This window comes from Bos grunniens, chromosome 9, assembly GCF_055505025.1.
Source record: "Bos grunniens cultivar Pamir isolate PY7600 chromosome 9, Bosgru_T2T1.0, whole genome shotgun sequence".
In the NCBI taxonomy this organism is placed as follows: domain Eukaryota; kingdom Metazoa; phylum Chordata; class Mammalia; order Artiodactyla; family Bovidae; genus Bos; species Bos grunniens.
Genome location: NC_141173.1, coordinates 42,133,094 through 42,157,537, shown reverse-complemented (window position 1 = coordinate 42,157,537; position 24,444 = coordinate 42,133,094). Strand labels below are relative to the sequence as shown.

The 24,444-nt window shown below is 44.9% G+C and overlaps 1 protein-coding gene across 9 annotated transcripts in view; it reads left to right on the top strand.

Annotated features, from left to right (window-relative positions):
* Window positions 1-24,444, top strand: part of ARMC2 (armadillo repeat containing 2) — a 120,006-nt gene that overhangs the window by 84,678 nt on the left and 10,884 nt on the right. For 7 of the 9 annotated variants that reach the window (XM_086317389.1, XM_086317391.1, XM_086317392.1 and 4 more), the window contains 5 exons: window positions 7,137-7,452; window positions 20,819-20,941; window positions 21,253-21,366; window positions 23,064-23,196; window positions 23,529-23,689. In XM_086317389.1, the coding sequence (XP_086173515.1) occupies window positions 7,137-7,452; window positions 20,819-20,941; window positions 21,253-21,366; window positions 23,064-23,196; window positions 23,529-23,689 (847 nt within the window). Of the gene's footprint in view, window positions 1-7,136; window positions 7,453-20,818; window positions 20,942-21,252; window positions 21,367-23,063; window positions 23,197-23,511; window positions 23,690-24,444 lie in introns of all 9 variants that reach the window. The other 2 variants (XR_015132922.1, XR_015132923.1) reach the window with 1 other exon arrangement.

Here is a 24,444-nt window from a genome sequence, read left to right as displayed (position 1 = left end):
GAAATGTATCTATTTAAAATGCTGACCGAAATTCAGTGAAATGACAAATCTCATTTAAGAACTATGCACATATTGTATGCTTTATGGTGTAAACTGCATTTGGTACAACCAAATGTGCAAGCAGATGGGCCCAGTGTGGAAGGCGTGAGCGGGGTCTGTGGCAGCCTTGCAAAGCAGACCTGCCTCAGGGGTGCTTCTGACATCAGCGTCGCCACATTTAGCAGCTCACCAAAATATGTTTGGGTTTGTTTTTTTGGATAGCACGGAAGGATTTTCCCCCATTTCTTCTATAAATATCTACTGGGCAGGAGATCAGGTAAAATCCCTCAAATAAGACTTGTAAGTCTGGCAATGTTTTGCAAAGGTCACAGTCCAAAAAAAAAAAAATAATAACCTTTATCTACATTCCCATCACTCCTGTCCATTAAACAGCTATCTGTCTAATCCTCCCCACTTTTAGATACACTCAGTTCCTTGTGCTTCTTTTGTGAAACAGAACTTCCCGATGCAGGGCAATCGTCAGCCTCAGAGAACGCTGTCTGGGAATCCCCCAGCGTGTCCGTGCTTGTACTGCTTGTTAAGCTGAGCCTCTCTCGTCCAGGGCAAGCGGCGGTCTTCAAGGCATGTGAACGCTGTCTGATTCAGAGTGCTCAGGCATCCTGCTGTTGAAAACGGGACTCGGAATGTCTGGAGAGGGTAGGGCTGAAAGCAAAAAACATTGGCCCCTTTTGGAGCTGTTCCTCTTCAGTGCAACCACAGCCAGAGGATAGCGCGACCTTTCTCCCCCTCCTCCATCCTCTTTGGGGCCACAGAGGATTGGCGAGGGAGGCGCCTCCACCCCTTCCCCGGCGCCTTTATATGGTGACTTGGCTCCCCGCTTGCCCTCCTCCTCCAGCCTGGCAGGAGGGCCCTGTGGCTGTCTTCCCAGCCCCTCGGCAGCCACATTCCCAGTGGGTGCTGTGAGCGTTTGGCTGAGCTCGCTCCTTTTTTCGGCCTTGGCCTTGGTCTGCACCCCTGACCGGGCGGGCGGCACAAAAAGCCCTTAGCTTGTTCATTCTTTCCAGCTCCTGCCGCTTTGCCCTTGTGGAGCTGGCTCTTCCCGCCCACCCTCTCCGACTCAGCACAGAACCCAAATGCCTGATTTATGTCTGTTGACTTAAAAAAAAGAACAGAGCCCAGTGAAATTCTAGCATCGCCCTGGTGCTTTTGAGTGATAGCTGCGTTCAGAAGCATACAGTAGGCGCTCAATTAAGGGATGTTGGTGGGATGGATAGATGGATGGAAGCATCACATATAATCTCTTCTGATTTTTAAATGATTTTCTACTTCGATTCTGGTTTTGAGCTTCCAACATCTCTCAGATTCTTCTGATTTGTATGGCTCAGCACTTGGGCAAACTGTTGACCCACTTTCAGTAGCCTGGGGTTAATTAGCATTTCTGCAGCACTGCTGTCTGTCTTCCCAGTGGTAAAATTTATCTGTTCTTCAAGCCACCTGTAAGCTCGATTAACACTGGAGTTTTGTCTGAGGGTGGGAAGTTGGGTAAATGTTGCAAATTGCAAATCCTGATTGAGCTCTCAGATCCAGATTGCGTGAGAAGTTTCTAACCAAAATTTAAAGAGGGCATCTTGATGAGTTTAATTTTCTGGTTAAAGGAGGGTTCCAATTTTGAGCACATTTACAACCCCTTCAATTTCAACCCATTTTTGAAAACCTTTCTAAAGTGTTTTCCTTGACTTAGGACAAGTATTCTCTGAAGTAAGTAATGGAGCCTGCTGAATATAGTTGATTCTTTCTGTGACATCTTGATATGGTTCCTTCCCCATGGTCAACATTATGTACATGGGTTATTTTAAGGTTCTGTGGGTAGGAAGGGTGTGGAGTCAGGGAAGAGTGGACAGTGGGTGGGGAGTAAAGTGAGGTAATGGCAGAAGTGGTCACGTGGGGCTGGATGGTAATTAGATGCTGGCTTTGGCATTTTATAGGCAGTGGATGATTTTGAACAAGGGGGTGATGTAAGAGCTGCGCTTCTAGAAGTGGTGTTAACCTTGGTCACAGAGGGAGGAGCCCGTCAAGGATCTCTGACAAGAGTCTACAGACTGGGTTAGCCAGAGTGGGTGTGGGAAGTGGGAGTCAGGGGAGATTCTGAGATGACAGAGTGGAGGGAGCTTGGTGACCGAGAGAGGGAAGAATAGAAGATGCCGCTAGGGCTGAGCCTGGGGAAGACGAGGGTCATGGGAATGAGGAGGAGGGTTGAAGTGGTTTGGGAATCCATCTGTGAGTACAGAAGTGATTGTCCGAGTCCTGCTTCTTCTCTTAACCAGTGTGGGACTCTGGGGCCAGGGAGCCTCTTCAAGCCTCAGTTTCTACATCTCTGAGTAGGTAGAAATCTCCTTCATTGACTTTAGGCCAGTGTTTCTCACATGGAAAATAACAGTCAACACAGAGGCTGTTGCTGGAACTTGACAGAGACCACTCTGTTCAGCAGTGTCCTGCTCCTTGTTTTGTTCCAGTTAAAGTAATTTGATTTACAGGCGTGTGGAGCCTATTCAGACTGAGTAACATGTTTGCTCATGAGGGCACAGCTTATGCTAAACCAAAGAGAACATTCAGCTTTCTACTGGCTATACCTGGGACGCACAGTTGAGGTCAGGCTTCGTCCAGTACGTGAACCTGTCTGAGTTCTGGTTGGCCAGAGCTGTTGCTGGGCTGACTCCTTTTTAAGCAAAATTAGAAAGTCTATGTGAACTGGTTATACTAGATTGCCTTCTTAAAAAAAAAAAAAAAAAAAAGAGATTCTCCTGATTCATCTTCATTTTGCTGTTTCAAAACTACATAGTTGTGGTCTGAACATGCAACTTTGTGTTCAATTTAACAAAAAGGCTGTAACAGTGTTGATTTATAGGTGGTTCTCAGATATTGTCTTAGAATAAAGGAGAGGCTCTGTACCTCAAAGGAGACTGGCATGATGATGAAATTGTTTTTTGCGAGTTATTTCTCTGCAAATTGATGATCTCAGCCTTTGTGTAATTTTTCAAATCTTTATAGGATTTTAATTAAGTGATATTTAGTAGACTTGAGCTTGATTGGGCTGTGGAACAATAAACAACCTCACGGTAACACCGTTCAGGGGCTGGGTACCTCACAGAGCACAGACCACCCGTGGGGAGCTAAGGGGCCCTCTTGCTCAGCCCCCTCGTTCAGAATTCCCGATGAGTCCAGACAAGCACTGGCAGGGGAGTAAGGAAACACCACCTCAGCCAGCTGCCTGTGAGCCTGCCCCTGCTCTGGCCTATTCCATTCTCTTTCGAGATTCATGGAGAACATATTTGAGAAGGGTTGAGGGGAGAAAAAGAAGACGATGCTTTAGACAACCCTGAGAAAGAGGACAGAAGTAGCAAGCATAGCAGTTGCTGGAAGTTTGGTGGTGCACACAGTGCAATCTGCCAGCCCATTTGTTGATTCTGCATGCCATCCTTCAGTTGGCACCGCTGCTGCCAGGAACCACCCCCTCCTTTTTCCATCTGAAGGCAGGGAGAGAGGCACTGCGGCAGCGTTAACTCTTCCTGCCCTAAAGCCTAGAGTTTCTTATCCCCGTGTCAGGCTTAATAACCTGTGCCATATTAGGACCCACAGAGATATTTGAATCAAAGAATTTTAAAAGTGGCAAGGGCCTGAGGGAGGTTTTCAAGCAGGAAAAGCAGCACCCAGTCTTCCCTTGTGGGACCAAATGTGATGGTGGGTAGAAATTTGAATTTTGAAGAATGAGGACCTAGGGGGAAACCTGCTTTTACCTGCAGCCAGAGATCTGGTCAGCAAATCAGCAGTGACGGTTGGAGGTGGTACAGGGCCAGAGAAGTCTTCTGAGCTAGACCAACCAGAAAAACAAACATTGGAGGTAGAGGTGAAGGGGCAGAGCTAGCAAGAGGGAGAGGGGTGGAATGAATAGTCTAGCATCTTTCAGAAGACAAATCTTAGGAGGTAAATTAATGCTCTTGATGATTTAGCCAACAGAATGCAGCTATATATTGTGTGCTTTAAGAAGTCATTTAAAAACACTGATCATGTCTTTCCTGTCTTGCTTAATGTGCTTTTGTGGAAATAAGAGCAAGTCCAGGGAACACCGGGAAGTCTAGAAATGTTGGCCATAACTACTGCCTAGGGCATGAGGGAGGTGGCTATCCGAATTGTGGGAACATTTTGTTCCAATTAAGGAACTGCAGATCGTCACTTCAGAGAATTAGTCGATTTGTGTACCTAGGTGCTTGGAACAGTGATTGGTGAATCATAAACACAGAGTATTAGTTGCTGCTACTACTATTAGTAATAATAGTAATTATTACAATTTTCAGAGGTAGGGCTAGTGCAGTCTTTAATCAGAAATTGTGTATCAGAGTTTATGGGAAAAACTCTTGCTCCTCAGTTTAGAAAACACAGTGGAATTTTCCTTCAAGGAGCCTAGTTCTCAGAAACAGCCTCTGTCTTGGTTGGAAAATGGTCTGCTTTGCTGTTGGGTGTGACAAGAGAGGGAGAGAGTACTGTCTTTCCAGAGCCCAGGGAGAGGCCTGGCCCACTGGGAATTACATGAAGTAACCACTGGTTTCACGTGAAGGGAAACTGGAGTTTTATAACACAAGTTTGTGAGCTTGGTTTAGATTTAAGACCTACCTGCTTCAGCTTCTTTAGGGAACTGTCTGGTGATCAGACACAAACAAGGTGACCCCAGACCAGGAGAGGGACTGCCCCAGGTATTCTTTCTCAGGACATGCTCCTTTCCCCAGTGTCAACTCACCTATCCTCCACACCACATATCTGCTTTTATTAACTTATCAAGGTTGAACTCAAAACCATAGTCATAATTTTGCTAACCTCTCCCGCTGCCACCCCCTGTTCGCTGAGCATCCTCTTATCTAGGCTCCTCTAAAACCTCTGTGTCTTTCCCACATAGGTTAACGCTACTAATATTTTACTGATAGTAAAGGATTCAGAACAGTGCCTGAATCATCACTCACTACAGTCTGTGCTTTGTCTGTTTTGTCTCATTTAATTTTTTTTTTTAACATTATGAATTTAATTTTGCATCACAGTATTTTCCCCATTTTACAGATGAGTTAATCGAGAGACAGAAAGGCCAAGTGAAGTGCGACCCAGGCTGCCTGGCTCTCTGGCTGGGAACCATAATCCCCTTGGGTGTCTAGTTTCTTCCTTAGCCCTTTCAGTCTTTGCAGTCTCTCCACTTATTAGCCTTTTTTTCTCAAGTAGATGGTGAACTCTTCAGAGCACCTTGCCTCATCCTTGTTTGTATGTATGTGTATTCCCCTAGACCCCAGCATTCAAAACGTACCCAAGGACTAGCGTTCCAGTTGTGGTGGGGGCAGGAGTGAGTCCCGTGCCTGGACCACCTGCGTGATGGGTTGCACACTGCCCAGCTGAGGTTTTTCTGGGTGTGAACTCTCCTGGGCCAGCACACATCGTGTTAGACTCTGTCCTTTCTTAATGTTGGCAAATGGTTCACAGCTGCACAAGCAGCAGCCTGGCTGCTGCTCCACCGGGGCCAGGGAAAACGTTTTCAGGAACAAGCAGGAACAAGTTGGTATTGGCAGAGCAGACCCAGGCAAGCCCCAGCATCTTGCCCTTTGTCCAGGATCCTCCACTGTCTTTAGGCCACACGCAGTGCTGGGGCTGCTCCCATCCCCCAGGTCCCACCTGGAGAAAAACCGGCCCAGCCTTTTGCCCTCTGTCCCAATTCCTTAAGGCTGCTGCTAACTACAGATCTGATAAGGTAGGGTTTGTGGAATTCCTCCTCATATTTGCATTTGAAAGGAGATAATTCCTTTACTGCTCAGAAAGCAGTCAAGGCAAAGGAGGAGGTAAATAACGAGCCACTTGGGAGGCACTAGTGTACCAACGACGCCAGATCTGGGTAACCCGGGGTTCAAATCCTAACTCCACCCCTCACTGGCTGTGACAAGGGCGGCTCCTCCAACCCTGTTTCTTGTCTGTAAACAGCACCCGCGCAATGAGTATCAGCACCCTGGCTAGTTGTAGCCCCTCACTCAGTAAGTGTTCCTTTAACAGCAGAACTGGTCTGTCTGCCCACTGTTGTCAAATTAAGAGCACAGTTGTTTCTGTTTCTTGTGCAGTCATAAACTGTTCTCAGCTGAGATTTTAAAGAAACGTTTATTTGTTATTAAATATAGCTTATATACTGGAGAAGGAAATGACAGCCCACTCCAGTCTTCTTGCCTGTGAAATCCCATGGACAGAGAAGCCTTGCACAGTTCGGTTCATTGGGTTGCAAAGAGTCCTGTGCAACTTAGCGACTAAACAACAACAACGGCTTATATACAGAAAAGTGCATAAAACACATATGTACCATTTAGCAAACAGTTATAAAAGCATCAGCCATGTAACCACTACCCTGCTCAAGAAAAACAAATACTGCTTTAAAGTGGTAAATACTCTGTAATGGTGGTTTTCATCTGCGGGCAATTTTGCCCCCACGGGACATTGAAACATTTTTGGTTGTGGTATGTGAGGAAGTGCTTCTGGTATCTAGTAAGAGAGGTTAGGGGTGCCATATAAACATAAACAGCCCCCCATAACAAAACATAAACATAAACAGCCCCCCATAACAAAGAATTAGCAGTGCCCCGGCTGAGAAAGTCTGATGTAACACAAACTGACTGCCCCTATGGGACAGACACCCCACTTTGAGAAACACAGTGCTTGAGCAGGAGGTGAACTTTTAGGAAAAGATTTCGGTGCTCAAGAAACCTGTTTGTCTCAAGGCTTAGATTTATATAACACATTGTTAGTAATGTCATCTCACTCAACTAATTGTTTTCTGAAGGAAAAAAAAAAGCCAGCCTGAATTTCAGATGAAGGATCTGAAGTTAATAGACCTTGCTAACAGCATCAATCAGTTTCTGTTCTTTCATTGCTGCCAAATGCTTTTAATCTCCTCTGTCACTTTGCACCAATCCTGGGAATCAAATACTGTACAAGTCAGCAGAAACCAGACGTGTTCCATCTTACTATTAATTAAATCATGAATTAATTAAATACTGTCCTCTTCCCACCAACTTGTCCCAGCCCCTTTGCTCTCGTAACTCTTTGTCTTTAATTTATTGCAGGATTTAGTTGTTCGCGTTGTTTTTATTCTTGGCAACCTGACAGCAAAAAACAACCAGGCTCGTGAGCAGTTTTCCAAGGAGAAAGGGAGCATCCCAACTCTGCTGTCTTTATTCCACACTTTCTACAAGCTGGATCTGCATTCTGGGAAGCGCTGCGGGGAAGGAGATGAGCGTCCCGAGGCACGGAGGCCGGCCCAGGCAGAGGACGTGCTCATCAAACTGACGCGTGTGCTCGCCAACCTGGCCATCCACCCAGGCGTGGGCCCGGCCATTGCCGCCCACTCACACATCGTTGGCCTTCTCCTCGCCACACTGGGTAAGAAACGCGGCCTTAGAGGGACTGGGGTTCTGTGAGGGTTTTAGCAGTACAACCTGCTCGCTTTAATGAGACTTCTCATTTGTGACAGGAAATTCATTTGTCTTCTGTTCGGAACTGCCTCAAAAGTAATCCAGCTTTTTAAAAAAGGAGCAAAAATAGTAATACATCCTCCTGAAATCATAAGTCGTGTCCAACTCTAGTGTCCACATGGACTATAGCCAGTTAGGCTCTTCTGTCCATGGGTTTTCCCAGCTAAGAATACTGGAGTGGGTTGCCATTTCCTTCTCCAGGGTATCTTCCCTACCCAAGGATTGAACCCAGGCCTCCTGCATTGCAGGCAGATTCTTTATCATCTGAGCTACCAGAATTATTACTAAAACCCACTGAACTCTACAATTTAAAAGAGTGAATTTTATGGTATGTGAATTATATCACAACTTTTATTAAAAAAAAAAAAAGCTTGCCAATCAAATTATCAAAATTGGCCAATTAACCACAGAGTTTAAAATTGCAGATTTTTCCTGGATTAGTCCACATAATTAAAGTTTATTTGTCTTTTTATTTTCTCAGCTTTTTACATTATCCACAATTATAGACTCCAGGTCCCATCTTTTCCCCTGTATTAGACAGTTGGAGCTGCCATAACAAAACACTGCAGGCTGGGTGGCTTAAACAACACAAGCATACTTCTCACAGCTCTGGAACCTAGGATTGTAAGATCAGAGTGCCAGCTGATTCTGTTCTGGTGAGAGCCCTCTTCTTGACTGGCAGGTAGCTTCATTCTCCTGTGGCTTTTCCTCAGTGTGTGTGGGTACACGTGAGAGAATGATCTTTCTCTTCTTGTAAGACCATCAGTCCTATCTGATACAGACTCCACCCTTATGATCTCATTTAACTTGACCTCCTAAAAGTCCTGTCTCCAGAAATAATCACATTAGGGTTTAAGGCTTCAACATATAAATTTGGGGGAGGGGACACAATGCAGTTGATAATATCCTACCTCTGATCCCCCCTTCCCCAGATTCCTGGTTTTCCTATGTGCAGAATACTTTCATTCCATCTCAACAGCCTCAAAAGTTGTTAATTAATTTCAGCATCAACTCTGAAGTCTAAGGTCCCAGATCTCATTTAAATATCATCTAAATCAGCTATCATGAGTTGTGAGATATAAGACATCCTAAGGAACGATTCCTCTCCTGCTTGAACCTGAGAAACCAGACAAGTTATATGCAAAGCCGGATGGCAGGACCAGCACAAGATAGATGGTCCTATTCCAAAAGAGAGAAATAGGGAAAAAGGGAAGTGTGATGGGTCCTCACCAAGTCCCAAGCCTAGTGACGTGAATTCCATAAGATCTTAAGGCTTGAGAATAATCCTCTTTCATTACATGCTATTCCCTCCAGACCCACTGGGGCAGTGGCCTGCCTCCACAGCTCTGTCAGTTAGGCCACCAGGGCTCTGCAGGGCAGTCTTGCCCTTAAGGCTTTGGGATGAAGACCAGTGTGACCTGCTGAAACTGAGGCAGTGGCCCTGGTGATCTCTGAATCACTGCTGGGGTCATTCTCTCCTCTACTTGCAAAATGGTGCATATTCCCATCTAAATAGCTCCACACTCTGTCCTGTCAAGTCCAAGGAATCTGACAGCTTCCTTCACTCGGTCCTGTCTCTGCCCCCTTCAGTTCAGATGGCAGTGCTTCTACTCACATAATCTCTCAAACTCTGTACTGAGTGATAATAAGACAACCACACATGTGGTGTTCCCTCCAGTACACGCTTTCTTATTTCTTGCAATATGGCCAGGCTGAGAAGTTTCCAAGTCTTCACGTTCTAGCTCCTATTGGTTAAAAGTTTCTTCTTCAATTCATCCCTTAAGTCACTCAGTTGTGTCTGAGTCTGCAAGCCCATGGACTATACAGTCCATGGAATTCTCTAGGCCAGAATACTGGAGTGGGTAGCCTTTCCCTTCTCCAGGGTATCTTCCCGACCCAGGGATTGAACTCAGGTCTCCAGCATTGCTGGCAGATTCTTTACCAACTGAGTCACAAGGGAAACCCAAGAATACTGGAGTGGATAGCCTACCCCTTCTCCAGAGGATCTTCCCAATCCAAGGATCGAACCGGGGTCTCCGGCATTGCAGGTAGATTTTTTACCAACTGAGCTATCAGGGAAGCCCATCTCTCTCTTCTTACATGCTAATATAAGCAGTCAGGAAACGCCAAGCCTCTCCTTAAACACTCTGCTTGGAAATCATAGCTAAACATCCAGTATCATTGCTCGCAAGTTAGACCTTCCACAAAACACTAGAATACAATTCAGCCAAGTTGTTTGCCACTTTATAACAAGGATCTCCTTTCCTGCAGCTCCTCCTTTCCATCTGAGACTTTGCCAGAGTGGCCTTTAATGTCTATTTCTCTAACGGCATTGTACTCATGACTATTTCTGTGTTCTTTAAGAAGATGGAAGCTTTCTCTCCAGCTGTCTCTTGTCTTTCAGCCTTTGCCAGAATCACCTTGTCAATGAAAAATTAATCAGTGAATCTAAGAAAGAATTGGAAAATTTTATTCAAGCCAAATTTGAGGATTGTATCCCAGGAAGAACATCTCAGAAAGCTCTTGAGAACTTTTCTGCTGGTTAGAAATCAAGGCACGGTTGTATAAGATATTTTTGAGACAGAGGGCTCTACATCAAATGATGTGTTATTGACAGTTTACATTATCCAGGTCTAAGCATCATCCTGGTGTGTCACGTGACCCCTTACACGGTCAAGAAGGACTATTATCTTTTAAGGAGGGACTTGTCTTGATGCTAGAAGAATGTGGCTCTTTATGGTTGAGCAGATATTCCTACTGAGGGAGAGGTTTGGCAGATATACAGAGCACAGTGAGGAGAGAGAGGCCAGAGAAGAGTTGTGTTTAAATTTTTCTTATCTTGCCATAAAATATAAATTTTATTTCACAACCTTTAACATTCATATCTCTAGCATACCCCTCAGAACTCCTCCAGCCTCCACCCATTACTCAGTTTCAAAGCTGCCCATATTTTTAGGTATTTGTTACAGCAGCACCCTACTGCTAAGCACCCAAACCTGCCTTAATCTGCTTAGGATGCCGTAACAAAATAACAGAGGCTGTGACTCAAACAACAGAAACTTATCTTCTTACTTCAGGGGACTGGAAGTCTGAGATCAGGGTGCTGGCGTGGTTCCCGTGAGGCCTTTCTTCCTGGCTCATAGATGGCTGCATTTTTCCTTTTTCTTCCTCTTCTAAAGCCACCAATTCTATCAGAAAAGGAGTCCACCCTTACGATCTCATCTAACCCTAGTTATCTCCTAAAAGCTGCATTGGGGGTGGGGGGGCTTCAACATATGACTTTGGGAGGGACACAGTTCAGTCTGTAGCACCCCTGCCTTCCACTTTTTAGGTCTTGTCATTTCCCATGGGCACCTCTGCCTACCAGTGTGCAAGGAAATGAACTGCCATCCAGAGATATCTACTTTGCCACTACTTACCACTGAAAGATTTTGTTGTTGTGAAAGAAGCGTTAATGTCTGATGGAAATAATGTTTGGGGGTAACCTTTGAACTTTAGCCCTTTGTATAACCTCACTACATAGTCAGTGCTGTGCTCATATAAAAAGAGGTTTCTTAGTCTGCTCAGATTGCCATAACAAAACACCACAGATTGGATAGCTTAAACAGTAGAAATCTATTTCTCACAGTCCATAGGCTAGACGTCCCAGTCAAGGTGCCAGAAGGGTTGATACCTAGTGAGAATCCTTTTTCTGGCTTGTAGATGGCCCCCTTCTCACTGTGTCCTCACATGATGGGCAGAGAGCTCTGGCATCTCCTCCTCGTCTTATCAGAGCACTAGTCATATCACCCAACTCCAGTACTTTGCCTAGAAAATCCCATGGATGGAGGAGCCTGGTGGGCTGCGGTCCATGGGGTCACTAAGAGTTGGACACGACTGAGCGACTTCACTTTCACTTTTCACGTTCATGCATTGGGGAAGGAAATAGCAACCCACTCCAGTGTTCTTGCCTGGAGAATCCCAGGGATGGGGGAACCGGGTGGGCTGCCATCTCTGGGGTTGCACAGAGTCGGACACGACTGAAGCGACTTAGCAGCAGTAGCAGCATCAGCAGTCGTATAGGATGAGGGCCCCACCCTCACGACCTCATTTAACTTTTATACCTCACCAGCCCTATCACCAAATACAGTCACTTTGGGGGTTAGAGCTTCAACATATGAATTTGAAGGGGACACAAACACTCCACCCATCACAAGGTTTAAGAAAGTGTAGGTTGGTATCTGCTTTCAAGGAACAGGGTACATCGTGGAGGAATATCAGGCGTATACACAAAAGCTTATGAAAAGTGCCCATAACAAAGTACACACAGAGCGTGGAGGCTGAGAGGACCGAGCCACAGAGCATAGCTTTTGGTGTGTAGACCATAACTGACCTTGCCTTCCCTTGTTATGGAGCTGCGTAGTTTTTTTGTTTTTTGTTTTCTATATTTGTTTTTTGAAATATAATTGAACTACAACACTATGTTAGTTCCAGATTACAACACAGTGATTCTATATTTCTGTGCATTACAAAATGATCGCCATTGGAGCTACCCAGTGTAAAAAGCGTGTTCACATTTGTTCCCTGATGTGAGCAGCCACATGAGAGTGGGTTGTTATTTTAGGCCTTTTCACAGAGGAGGAAACAGGCTCAGTGAGATGCAGTGACTTTTAAAAGTCACAAAGTTAGTAAGTGGCAGGGTTACTCACATGTTGCTGATCTTAAGGATTCTTAAATTCTTATATTTTTAAATGTTTGTTTGGCTGTGCTGGGTCTTAGTTGCAGCACATGGAATCTTCATTGCACCATGTGGGATCTTTGGTTGCAGTGCATGGACGCTCTAGTTGTGGCACGTGGGCTCAATAGTTGGGGCACATGGGCTTAGTTGCTCTGCAGCATATGGGCTTTTGAGTTCCCCGACCAAGGATCAAACCCATGCCCCTCTTGCATCGCAAGGTGGATTCTTAACTACTGGACCACCAGAGAATTCCCAAGATTCTTAAATTCTGATTAAGGTCTGTCCTTGTGACATATTGCTTCCATGTGATAACTCAAAATCTACACATTAGTCTAGAACTCTCTTCCAAGCTGCTGACTGCACATTATACCGTCTGTATTGAGCTGCTCCAAAAATTGAGTTTCTCTAACAACTTCAAGTACTTTGGCCACCTCATGCGAAGAGTTGACTCATTGGAAAAGACTCTGATGCTGGGAGGAATTGGGGGCAGGAGGAGAAGGGGACGACAGAAGATGAGATGGCTGGATGGCATCACTGACTCGATGGACATGAGTCTGAGTGAACTCCGGGAGTTGGTGATGGACAGGGAGGCCTGGCGTGCTGTGATTCATGGGGTTGCAAAGAGACGGACACAACTGAGTGACTGAACTGAACTGAACTGAACAACTTCAAACCTTGCACTTGGACTCTAGTATCTCCCTGTCTTGGTTCTGCCTCTGGAGGATCAGTTCTTCTCCACCCAGAAGTCAGGGATCCACCTGCCTCAGAATCAGCTATGGGGCTCATTAGGATTCCTTTTCTAGTTTCTGGGTCTTACCTTTCTTTACCTGCAGGATGGGTTGAAATATGCACCCCCTGCCCCAGGTGATTCTTCTGCCCCTTAACTGTTGAGACCCAGTGCTCAGAGAACCACCTTTAGCCTCTCTGGCTAGTGAGGAGCTGGCAGGACCCTGAAACCCACCGGATGAGTTCTCATCTGTTGGCAGGCCAAATTGCTTCACTTGACTGTAGCTACCTGGGGAGAGCCTGAGGACCTGCCCTCAGATACCTGGACTGGGAGCACATCATTGTGGATAGTCAAGAAAGAAAGCTCCATGTTTCATTTTATTGCAATTATTCATATGTGAAGTGAGAATGTTCTTGGTCTTACATATATTTTATGAGCTTAGAAATTACATTTCTACCTATTAACTAAAAACATAATACAGTGGATAATTTCAGTTTGAATTCTAGGAAAGTAATGCTTTGGAGGCAGGAGAAAGAGGCAGAGAGCAGATTGGGCCAGAGCTTTTAGCTCTAGGGTTAATTAACCAAGGGGGCCTAGCTAGAGTCCTCAGGGGCTGGGGCCTGTCCCTGCTGTACCTCCATCATCAAGTCCTCTGGGAGGGTAGCTACTCTGCCTCTGTCACTGGGGGATTCCATGTGAGGTCTCTCCAGTATACTGTCTTGAGGTTACTGGTACTTACACATAACCTACTTTCTTTGTTTTGCTCTAAAGTGACCAATGAAACTCAAATCTGGCACTTCAAAAACTGTGCATAAGAATCATGCAGGGAGCTCATGAAAGACAGATTCTAAACCCCACCCTTAGAGGCTGTGACTAGTCAAATGAGGTGTGGAACCCGGGAATCTGCATTTTCTTTTTCGAACTCCCTCTCCCTGGCCAGCCCCAATGCAGGTGGTGAGTGGTCTCACTGGAGAATGCTTCAGTCTCTGTGTTAGAGCTCAGTGCCGTCTGAGGTTAAGCCCATGTGGAGAAAGCCTTCTACCTGGCCCATGGTGGTGGGCAGTCATTAGGGCAAGCAGAGGGATCCCTTGTCTTTTCTGTCTCCAGAACGACTTGACCTCCCTCAAAGAGCTTTATGGGGGCGAGGGGTAAAGTTATCTTGATAGAGGATCATACACCACCCTCCCCCTGGCAGCTCAGCTGCAGGGATGAATGCTCTGAGCTCTACAAAGTCCCCTCAGCTGATCTCTCCTGGTTCCCACCTGGTATCTCTGCTTCAGTGAAGTATAGTGACCAGACCCTGCAGAAGGGAGCTGGTCAAGGAGCCTGGCAGGCTAGAGTCCATGGGGTTGCAAAGAGTCAGACACGACTGAGTGACTAATCTCAGTACAAATGCTTGTAAGTGCATTTGAATAGAAGCACTATTAAAAATTAACTTTTGTGGGGTGAAATGCATGTAAAGTGCTAGGAGCCCTTCATGGTAGACGCCTGGTAGCTGTGAATGCCTCCTGTCTTGTCTCGGATGCCAGATGTTCTTCCTGCTCCCAAACGTGAGGTCCTACAGGGGGACCTCACCTCTTAGGTGGTGATACATAAGAGCTACCCTTCTTTTTCTGGGCAAGCTAACTAATTCTCCCACCAAGGCAAGAGAAAAAATGGATCCCTGGACACCGCCCAAGATCTGGCATCATCAGTCCCATGACAGAGAGAACTGGGGCTGAAACTTCCTCTTTGCTAAGTGTTAGACACTCACCCAAATAATTCCCCAGGAGCCATCTTTCTGGGTAGCCCGTCCATGCATCTCACAGATGTTTAATTAGCACCTGCAACGTGCCATACAGTTTTATAAGCCCTTTACATGTATTAACACATTTAAACTTAGTAATGTAGCTGCGATTATTACCCCACTTTGCAGACAAGGAAACTGAGCCCCAAGGAGGTTAAGTGACTTGCACACAGTCACACAGCCAGCAGGTAGACAATCAGGATTCCAGCTCCAGAGCCACGGCCAAGCAAGCGAGGATACTCTGGAGACGGACACACCTGGGTCGGGAAGATCCCCTGGAGAAGAGAATGACAAACCACTCCAGTATCCTTGCCTGGAAAATCCCGTGGACAGAGGAGCCAGGAGGTCTGCAGTCTGTGGGGTCCCAAAGAGTTGGGCACGACTGAGCGACTAATACTTTCATGTATTTGAACTAAGAAAACAGGCAATTAGAATCTCATTTATTCTTGCTTTCTCCAAATATTGTTTGAGTTTCTACCAGGTACAGGACCCATGCTGGCTGCTTTGGGGTGGGGCAGAGGGGCCACTGGCTGAAGGGCCAGTGTGTGTTCTCTGTAGGGTAACAAATGACTGAATTTCCCTTTGAATAGAGTAGACTATAAAAAGATCATTCTCTTTAATGAAAAGAAGGCCAAAAGGAGAGATAATTAAATCAAAGTGTAAGAGCTAGCACAGTCCTCCTGCTCAGCTCACAACCTCCCTCTTATCCCTGAGGAGCTTTGGCTTCATACAGGAGATAAAAGATACTATTTAATTATAACAAAGAACGAAATCTTGCCATTCACAGCATCATGGGTGGACCTGGAGGATATTATGCTAAGTGAAATAAGTTAGACGGAGAAAAACAGATACTGTCCTCATTTCACTTATTTGTGGAATCTAAAAAAATAAACACATGAAGACAACAAAACACAAACAGACTCACAGAAATAGAGAACTAACTAGTGGTCACCAGTGGGCAGATGGAAGTGTCTGGAGGTGGGGGGCTGGCAAGGTAGGAGTATGGGATTAAGAGGCACAAGCTGTGATGTATAAAATAGATAGGCAACAGGATGTATCATCAGGGCAGGAATTACAGCCAGTTATTTTATAATACCTTTGGGAGTGTAATCTATAAAAACATTGAATCATTGTGTTCTACATTTGATGTAATACTGTTTATCAACTATATTCAGTTTTTCTTTTTTTTTTCTTTTTTAAGAGGTAAAAGGCACTACTTAACCAGTAGAACCCAGTGGGCAAGTCAGGGCCCAAGACATGCACAGGCACTGAGGTGACTCCTTCCCAGGCAGGTGATGACTGATGGCCAGGCAGCGAGGGGGCCGAACGTTCTCCAGGCTCTGGGGGCCATGCACTGTGCCCGAAGAGAAGCAGAGACTGCTGCAGCCAGTTTAGTATAACCCTACTCCTGACTTTTCCTCTGACTTCCAGACCTGTATGTCCACCTAACTGCCTTACCTAATCTCATCAACCATGGCTACTTCAGAGGTACCCCAAGAGATCTAACTCATGACCTTACCCCCAACTGGACCTTCTTCCTATTAATTCAGAGAATGGGATTGCTGTCCATCCAATTTTGTAATCCAGAAACCCAGAGGTCATCCTGGGTGGTTGCTCTCCCTCATCCCCCAATCCAGCCTTCACCACGTACTGTCTGTTTTCCTCCCTAAATAGTTTTGCAGCCTGGCCTCTGTGCTCCATCTCTGCCATCACCCCCACCTCCTGATTGGTCCCCGACATCCGCCCTTCTCTGTACTGTGGCCTAAGTCACCAGGAGATGAGTCTGGAGGTGGAGTGGAAGGCAGGGATAAAATTACTGAGGGTCTTATCTGCTAAGCTAAAGGATTCGTTCATTCATTCATTCACTCATTCTTGCATTCATTAACCACTTATTATTTTTTTACAACAATGGAGTTTATTACTATTATTGTTACTAGCTTCCAAATTTTTTCATATAAACTTTATCCTGATCCATCCCCAAGACACTGAAATGCTACAGCTTTCTGTTTTGTAAGTTGATATTTCCAGGGAGGTTCAAGTTCTTACTTTTTAAAAAATTTTTATTGGAGTGTAGTTACTTGACTTTGTCATGTGACTTTCTGCTGTAGAGCAAAGTGAATTAGTTATATGTATGTTGTTGCTGTTCAGTCACTAAGTCGTGTCCCACTCTTTGACCCCACGAACTGCAGCACGCCAGGCTTCCCTGTCCTTCGCTATCTCCTGCAGTCTGCTCAGACTCTTGTCCATTGAGTCGGTGATGCCATGCCACCACCGCCTCCTCTATCATCCTCTTCTCCACTTGCCGTCAACCTTTCCCAGCATCAGGGGCTTTTCCAGTGAGTCAGCCCTTTGTGTCAGGTGGCCAAGGTCTTGGAGCTTCAGCTTCAACACAGTTTCTTCCAGTGAATGTTCAGGGTTGATTCCGGCCTTTGCTTCATCCAGCCCGGCATTTGCGTGATATGCTCTGCATACAAGTTAAATAAGCAGGGTGACAATATACAGCCTTGACGTACTCCTTTCCTGATTTGGAACCAGACTGTTGTTCCATGTCCAGTTCTAACTGTTGCTTCTTGACCTGCATACAGATATATCAGGAGGCAGGTAAGGTAGTCTGGTATTCTCATCTCTTTAAGAATTTTTAAAGTTTGTTGTGATCCACACAGTCAAAGGCTTTAGCATAGTCAGTGAAGCAGAATGTTTTTTGGAATTCCCTAGCTTTTTCTATGATCCAGCAGATGTTGGCAATTTGATCTCTGGTTCCTCTGTCTGTTCTAAATTCAGCTAAATTCAACTGAGAACATCTGGAAGGTCTCAGTTCACATACTGTTGAAGCCTGGCTTGAAGGATTTTGAGTCTTTGCTTGCTCATGTGTGAAATGAGTGCAATTGTGCAATACTTTGAACATTCTTTGGCATTGCCCTTCTTTGGGATTGGAATGAAAACTGACCTTTTCCAGTCCTGTGGCCACTGCTGAGTTTTCTAAATTTGCTGGCATATTGAGTGCAGCACTTTAACAGCATCATTTTTAGGATTTGAAATAGCTCAGCTGGAAGCCCATCACCTCCACTAGCTATGTTCATAGTAATACTTTCTAAGGCCCACTTGACCTCACATTCCAGGATGTGAGTGACCACACCATTGTGGTTATCTGGGTCATTAAGATCTTTTTTGTACAGTCCTGTGTATTCTTGCCACCTCTTCTTAATACCTTCTGCTTCTGTTAAGTCCTTGCCGTTTCTGTCCTTTATCGAGCCCATCTTTGCATGAAGTATTCCCTTGGTATCTCTAATTTTCTTGAAGAGATCTCTCGTCTTTTCCATTCTATTGTTTTCCCCTATTTCTGTGCATTGTTCACTTAAGAAAGCTTTCTTATCTCTCTTTGCTATTCTCTGGAACTCTGCATTCAATTGGGTATATCTTTCCCTTTCTCTTTTGCCTTTCACTTCTCTTCTTTTCTCAGCTATTTATAAGGCCTCCTCAGACAACCACTTTGCTTTCTTGCATTTCTTTTTCTTGGGGATGGTTTTAGTCACCATCTCCTTCCTGTATAATGGTATGAACCTCCTTCCAGAGTTCTTCAGGCACTCTATTTACCAGATCTAGTCCCTTTAATTTATTCATCACCTCAGCTATATAATCATAAGGGATTTGATTTAGGTCATACCTGAATGGCCCAGTGGTGTTCCCTACTTTCTTCAATTTGAGCCTAAATTTTGAAATAAGGAGCTCATGATGTGATCCACAGTCAGCTCCAGGTCTTGTTTTTGCTGACTGCATAGAGCTTCCCCATCTTTGGCTGCAAAGAATACAGTCAATCTGATTTTAATATTGACCATCTGGTGATGTCCATGTGCAGAGTCATCTTTTGTGTTGTTGGAACAGAGTGTTTGCTATGACCAATGAGTTCTCTTGGTAAGACTCTGTTAGCCTTTGCCCTGCTTCATTTTGTACTCCAAGGCCAAACTTGCTTTTTACTCCAGGTATCTCTTGACTCCCTACTTTTGCATTCCAGTCCCCTGTAATGAAAGAGATGTCTTTTTTTGCTGTTGGTTCTAAGAGGTCTTGTAAGTCTCCATGTAATCATTCGACTTCAGCTTCTTCGGCATTAGTGGTTGGGACATAGACTTGGATTACTGGCATGTTGAATGGTTGGCCTTGGAAATGAACCGAGATCATTCTTTCATTTTTGAGATTGCACCTAGCTACTGCATTTCAGACTATTTTGTTGACTGTGAGGGTTACTCCATTGCTTCTAAGGGATTCTTGCCCACAGTAGTAGATATAATGGTCATCTGAATTAAATTCGCCCATTCCCATCCTTTTTAGTTCACTGATTACTAAAATGTCAATGTTCACTCTTGCCATCTCCTGTTTGACCACTTCCAATTTGCCTTGATTCATGGACCTAACATTTCCAGATTCCTATGCAGTACTGTTCTTTACAGCATCGGACTTTACTTCCACCACTACACACACCCACAGCTGGGTGTTGTTTCTGCTTTGGCTCTACCTCTTAAACTTTTTGTGGAGCTATTTCTCTGCTCTTCCCCAGTAGCATATTGGACACCTACCAACCTAGGCGGGCTCATCTTTCAGTGTTCTTTTTGCCCGTTCATACTGTTCATGGGGTTCTCAAGGCAAGAACACTGAAGTGGTTTGCCATTCCCTTCTCCAGTGGACCACGTTTTGTCATGACTAGCTGGGACATGCCCTTCAGCCTCTCCACGCTGCTAGATGACATTCCTGGCACCACTGTTGGCCCTCGTCGAGTGTGTAAACCTTCACTGGCTGTTGGATGTTGGTCTGCATGCTGCCCGGGGGCCGAGGCAGAGGCCCTACTGGAGTCGCCAGGATGGGGGTGTTGGGAAGGCTGGAACCAATGTTGGAGAAGGCCCAGGAGCAGAGGACACCCCGGCCCTCTTCACTGCTGTTCACCATATCCATTCCTTTTTTTAGATTCTTTTCCGAAACAGGTCATTACAGAGTGTGTAGTGGAGTTCCCTGTGGTATACAGCAGGTTCTTACTCATTATCTGTTGAGCATCACTCTGTGCAGACACTGTTCTAGATGCTGAGAATGTGATGATGAAAAGAACGAGTCCTTAGTCTCATGGAGCTTACACCTTAGAGCTGGAAGACAGACATTAAACACATAAGCCAGGTGGTCCCATGTGTTATAGGGAAGAAGGGGAGGGGATGTGCATAACAATGCTATTTTAAACAGAGTGGCTGAGGAGACTGTGTCCAGTAAGGTGATAGCTAAGCAACAGCCAGAAGGACATGAGGAGTGAGCTAGGATAACTGGAGGAAGGAATACACCAGACAGGGGGACTAGCAGTGCAAAGTTCTTGGGCAGGCTCAGGCTGAAATGCTCAAAAAGAGGGAAAGACTGGTGTGGTTGGCATCAGGGACCTGGGGCTGGAGCAGCAAATAAGGCGCGGGAGGTAAGGACTGGGCAGCCAGGTCAGGCCTGTGAGCCGGGGGTGATGAGTGACGTTGTCTGACTTTTAAAGGGTCTGCACATTGAGGGCAGGCTCAGGGAGGCCAAGGCGAAGAAGAGAAGCCAGTGAGGAGGTGAAAGATGGACTAGGTGGTGGTAGAGGAGGTGAGAGGCGGCCAGAGCTTGCGTGTTTGGAAGGCAGCCCTGATAGGAATTATAGACGGATTAAGACCCAGGGCCATTCTGTTGGGAGGTCGAGGGTCCGGGGAACAGACTCCCAAGGTGCAGGCCCCAGGATAGTTCTGGGTCAGGGTGTACCAGCTCTGATCACCTTTGCATACAGGGACTAGATCAGCCTGACTTTTCCAGACCCCTGGGTAGAGGGACTGAGCTTAGAGGGTTTCAAATGCTGGCCTGGAGTGGTCCCCGGCCGTGGGCGCATTTCCCTGCAGGAAGAGTCACGGGAAATAAAGCAACAACACGGCGTTGGTGTAGACCTTGCCTGGGACAGCGGCGCGTCCCTGCACCAGCTGGGCTGCAGTTAGGAGGTCGTGGCTTCTGCCCTGCAGCGAGTCTTTGATACCCTTATGCTCACTTTATTTCAGAATCCAAGTCAATTGATGATTGTGAGGAGCTGGTGATCAACACTACGGCAACTATCAACAACTTATCTTACTACAAAGTGAAGAATTCCATAATTCAAGACAGAAAGCTATATATTGCTGAATGTAAGGTTCAGAGTTGGGTTTGGGTAGATGCACGCTCATTTAAGGTTTTGACTTTATTAACTAAACACAGAATTAGAGGCATTTATAGTTTCTGACTTCTGGTACAAGTATCTAAGAGCCTGATTTAATTCTAAAAAAGTTGAATATGAGGATACATTAGTTTCTTAGTTCTTGCTTATGTCCTCTATCGTTGGAATTTTATTATCACTTTTAATTTTTAAGTTACAGTATTTAGCATGGTATTGGTTTCTAATAGCCTTTAACTTAAAACTTAAATTCACTGATTTTATTTCTCTGGTCACCAAACCCAGTGCTCTTAAAGCTCCTCGTGAGTAACAACATGGATGGAATCCTGGAGGCAGTGCGTGTTTTTGGAAATCTCTCCCAGGACCATGACATCTGCGATTTCATAGTGCAGAAAAATGGTGAGTTAATGACACACATTCAAAAGCAGTCACGTCTTGGCAATAAACAACTGAGCGGTTTCGCAGCTTGGGTCACAAGAACATGACACTTGTTTCTGCTTTGGGACAAGTGGTGCTTTACATTCTGTTCCATCTATCTGTAAGGCTCTTGGCTCAGGATGCCAAGATAGATCTGGGCTGTGTTCTCAGGGTTTCCCTCTCCCTGATGAGTGGTCTTTTGAGTTTTGAGATGGTGTGTGTATGTGTTTATGTTTAAGTGAAACGAGTAATCTATACACATCATTTCTGTCCATGGGAATGGACTCAAAAGACATGCTCCTTCATGCACTGGAATGTCTATTATAGTACTGCTTGTAATAGTGAAAAATGGGGACAACCTAAATGTCCATCAACAGGTAAGAGGATAAATATATTATGGTATATTCATGCAACCAAACTTTTACAGCAGTTAAAATAAATGAGCTAGAAGTTCATGTATCAACATGCATCAACCTCAAACACATACTATAGGAGCAAACAATCTAGTAGTAATAGGAGGACACATGTGAAATAATGCCATTAATATTGTATTAAAACATGCGAAACGGTCCTGGGTATTGTTTATGTAATGTGCTCATGTGCTAATGGAATAAGGCATAAATGCATTTGGAATTAGAAACTCCACATTTAAGACAAAGTTACATTTGAATGGATGGCCCAAATATAAAATTGGATCTGTAATGTTTTATTTCTTAAACTGTGTAGGAGGTACATAACAGTGTATACTAAACATACTATTTTTCTCAAGTATCTCATGTAAAAACAGTAACTAAAAATACCTAATTATTCATGTTCGTGATAGAAAATTTATATAATACAGATAAAAAAAAAAAAACACTTCCCCAGAGATAATTGTTAAATTTTGGTGTATATTCTTTAAACTTTTAAAAACATATGTGATTCAGCCTTTGCCAAGCTCACTGCTGACCCATCAGTAGGCCAAGGTCAGCGTGGCGGGGCTGCCTCTCAGCTGAGCAGTGGAACAGGAGCACACACCCATTCATTCTCCCCCAACCCCTGCTGGGGGCAATGAGCAAACAGGACAAACAGTTCTGTTTCTAGGAGTAAGGGAAGGCGGTGGGGGCAGGGGGAGCCTGTCCTGATATAAGACGTCCCCTACACTGAAAGTCTGGCCTCCCTGCGCACTGGTTTCCAGCAGTCTGAGCAAGTCTTCTCTTACAAGCTATGGCCTTGGAGGACTTCCCAGGAAGATCACTGAAGCCTACTCCCCCTGCCCCACTTCCAGGGCTGTGTATTTTAAGAAAATTCCTGCTGGAGGTTCAAAAGAGCCCTTGAGAACAACCAGAAGTTAGAGATGAAATGAATGGCACCTGTGTGATTGGAAGGAGGTGGTTCCCTCCTCTCCACGGGCAGGGACTTTACCACTGGAAGGGAGAGCTGATGCTGCGGTGGATACAGCAGTACCTGGGAACAGGGACCCTAGGGGGCGGGGAGCAGGTTCTGAAGTGACGGGTGTTGGGTGTTGGTGAAGGCACTTTCCCCACTGGGCAGTGGGGAGGCCCTACAGAGAGTGGGCTGAATCCCCTAGCAGGCTTTCTAGTTTCACAAGCTGCCCCCATTTCCCCTCTGCCATTTGAGGAATGAAATACAGCTGGCCCCGCGCTTCACTGGTCTGCATTTGTTCTCTCCCTTTCCAGTCCACAAGTTCATGATTGCTCTGCTGGATGCTAAGCATCAGGATATTTGCTTTTCTGCCTGTGGTGTTCTCCTAAACCTCACAGTGGATAGAGACAAGCGACTCATCCTAAAAGAAGGAGGCGGCATTAAAAAGTAAGTTCAAGGCACGGAGTCCTGACTCTATCAGGATTCACAGGAGAGCTTAGGCCCCTCTCCTCATTTCTCCCAGGCAGAGAGATTTCTCCATCTGGAAGTGCCTAGCTAGGCTAAAGAGGGGATTTAGATTCCACTGGACACTGAAAATAATTCAGAAGTAGGTTATTGCTTAAATTTGTTAATTACTTAAATTGGTAGATGTGAAATTATTTTAATAACACTGAATTATATATAAAATGTATATTCAGTATCAAAGAAAGTTAATCATCATGTTAAAAATATAAAAGAGATGCTGACCTAGTAACTTCTCAGTTTGACTTTTCACTCAGGTTACTGGATTGTTTAAGAGATTTTGGGCCTACTGATTGGCAGCTGGCCTCCTTGGTTTGCAAAACGCTATGGAACTTCAGTGAAAACATTACCAATGCTTCATCCTGTTTTGGAGATGAGGCTGCCAACACACTCTTAGCCCTGCTGTCATCATTTTTAGGTAAGACTCCTGACTGTGAATCTGTGAATCTTATCAAAATGAGAAAAATTGTTTCCTATGACCTGTGTGGATAAAGATCGGTAGGCCTTTGGGTAGCTTTTTTTCGATAAGGAGCAAGAGACGTTAAAGACGATTATAATTTGGAGATAACCTGGAAGAGGCTGAATCTTAAATACAGTGGGGACGTGAGGACTTTTAACTCATTGGGTGCTATCATGATTTCTTTTGTGGCTTTCCCCCTTTTTCTGAATTTTCTATAAGCTTCATAAATAGACGATCTAGGCATAAATGTATTGCTGTTGTTTAAAAAGTATATAGACATTGTTGTAATTGAGAAAATATGGTTAAAAGCTACTCTGAAATAAGTCATGCTTTTAAGGAACCTATGCATATATGATTGTGTTATGTGGGGAAAGTCTGTGAAATTATTTGACATTACTATGTGGTCCAACATACACTGAAAGGTAGGAAATCACTGATACAAACCAAAGGAAAGATGAGAGTGTCTTCCATTGCAAAAGTTTCTATTTTTAGGGTAGTTCTCCTCATCCTGGGTTAGGTCTAATAGCAGTGATTTAGGTCAGAAGTGAGTGGAAAATCTTCATTTTCAAAATGAATATGTGCCTATCATCTCCCAAGCACCGTGTTAGCTCAGCAAAGCCATGCGGAAAGGCTCAGTGTGACCCAGAGGCTGTGAGTTCAAATTCTGACTCTCTGGGATGGTGTGATTCGACATAAGACTCTCTCAGAACCTG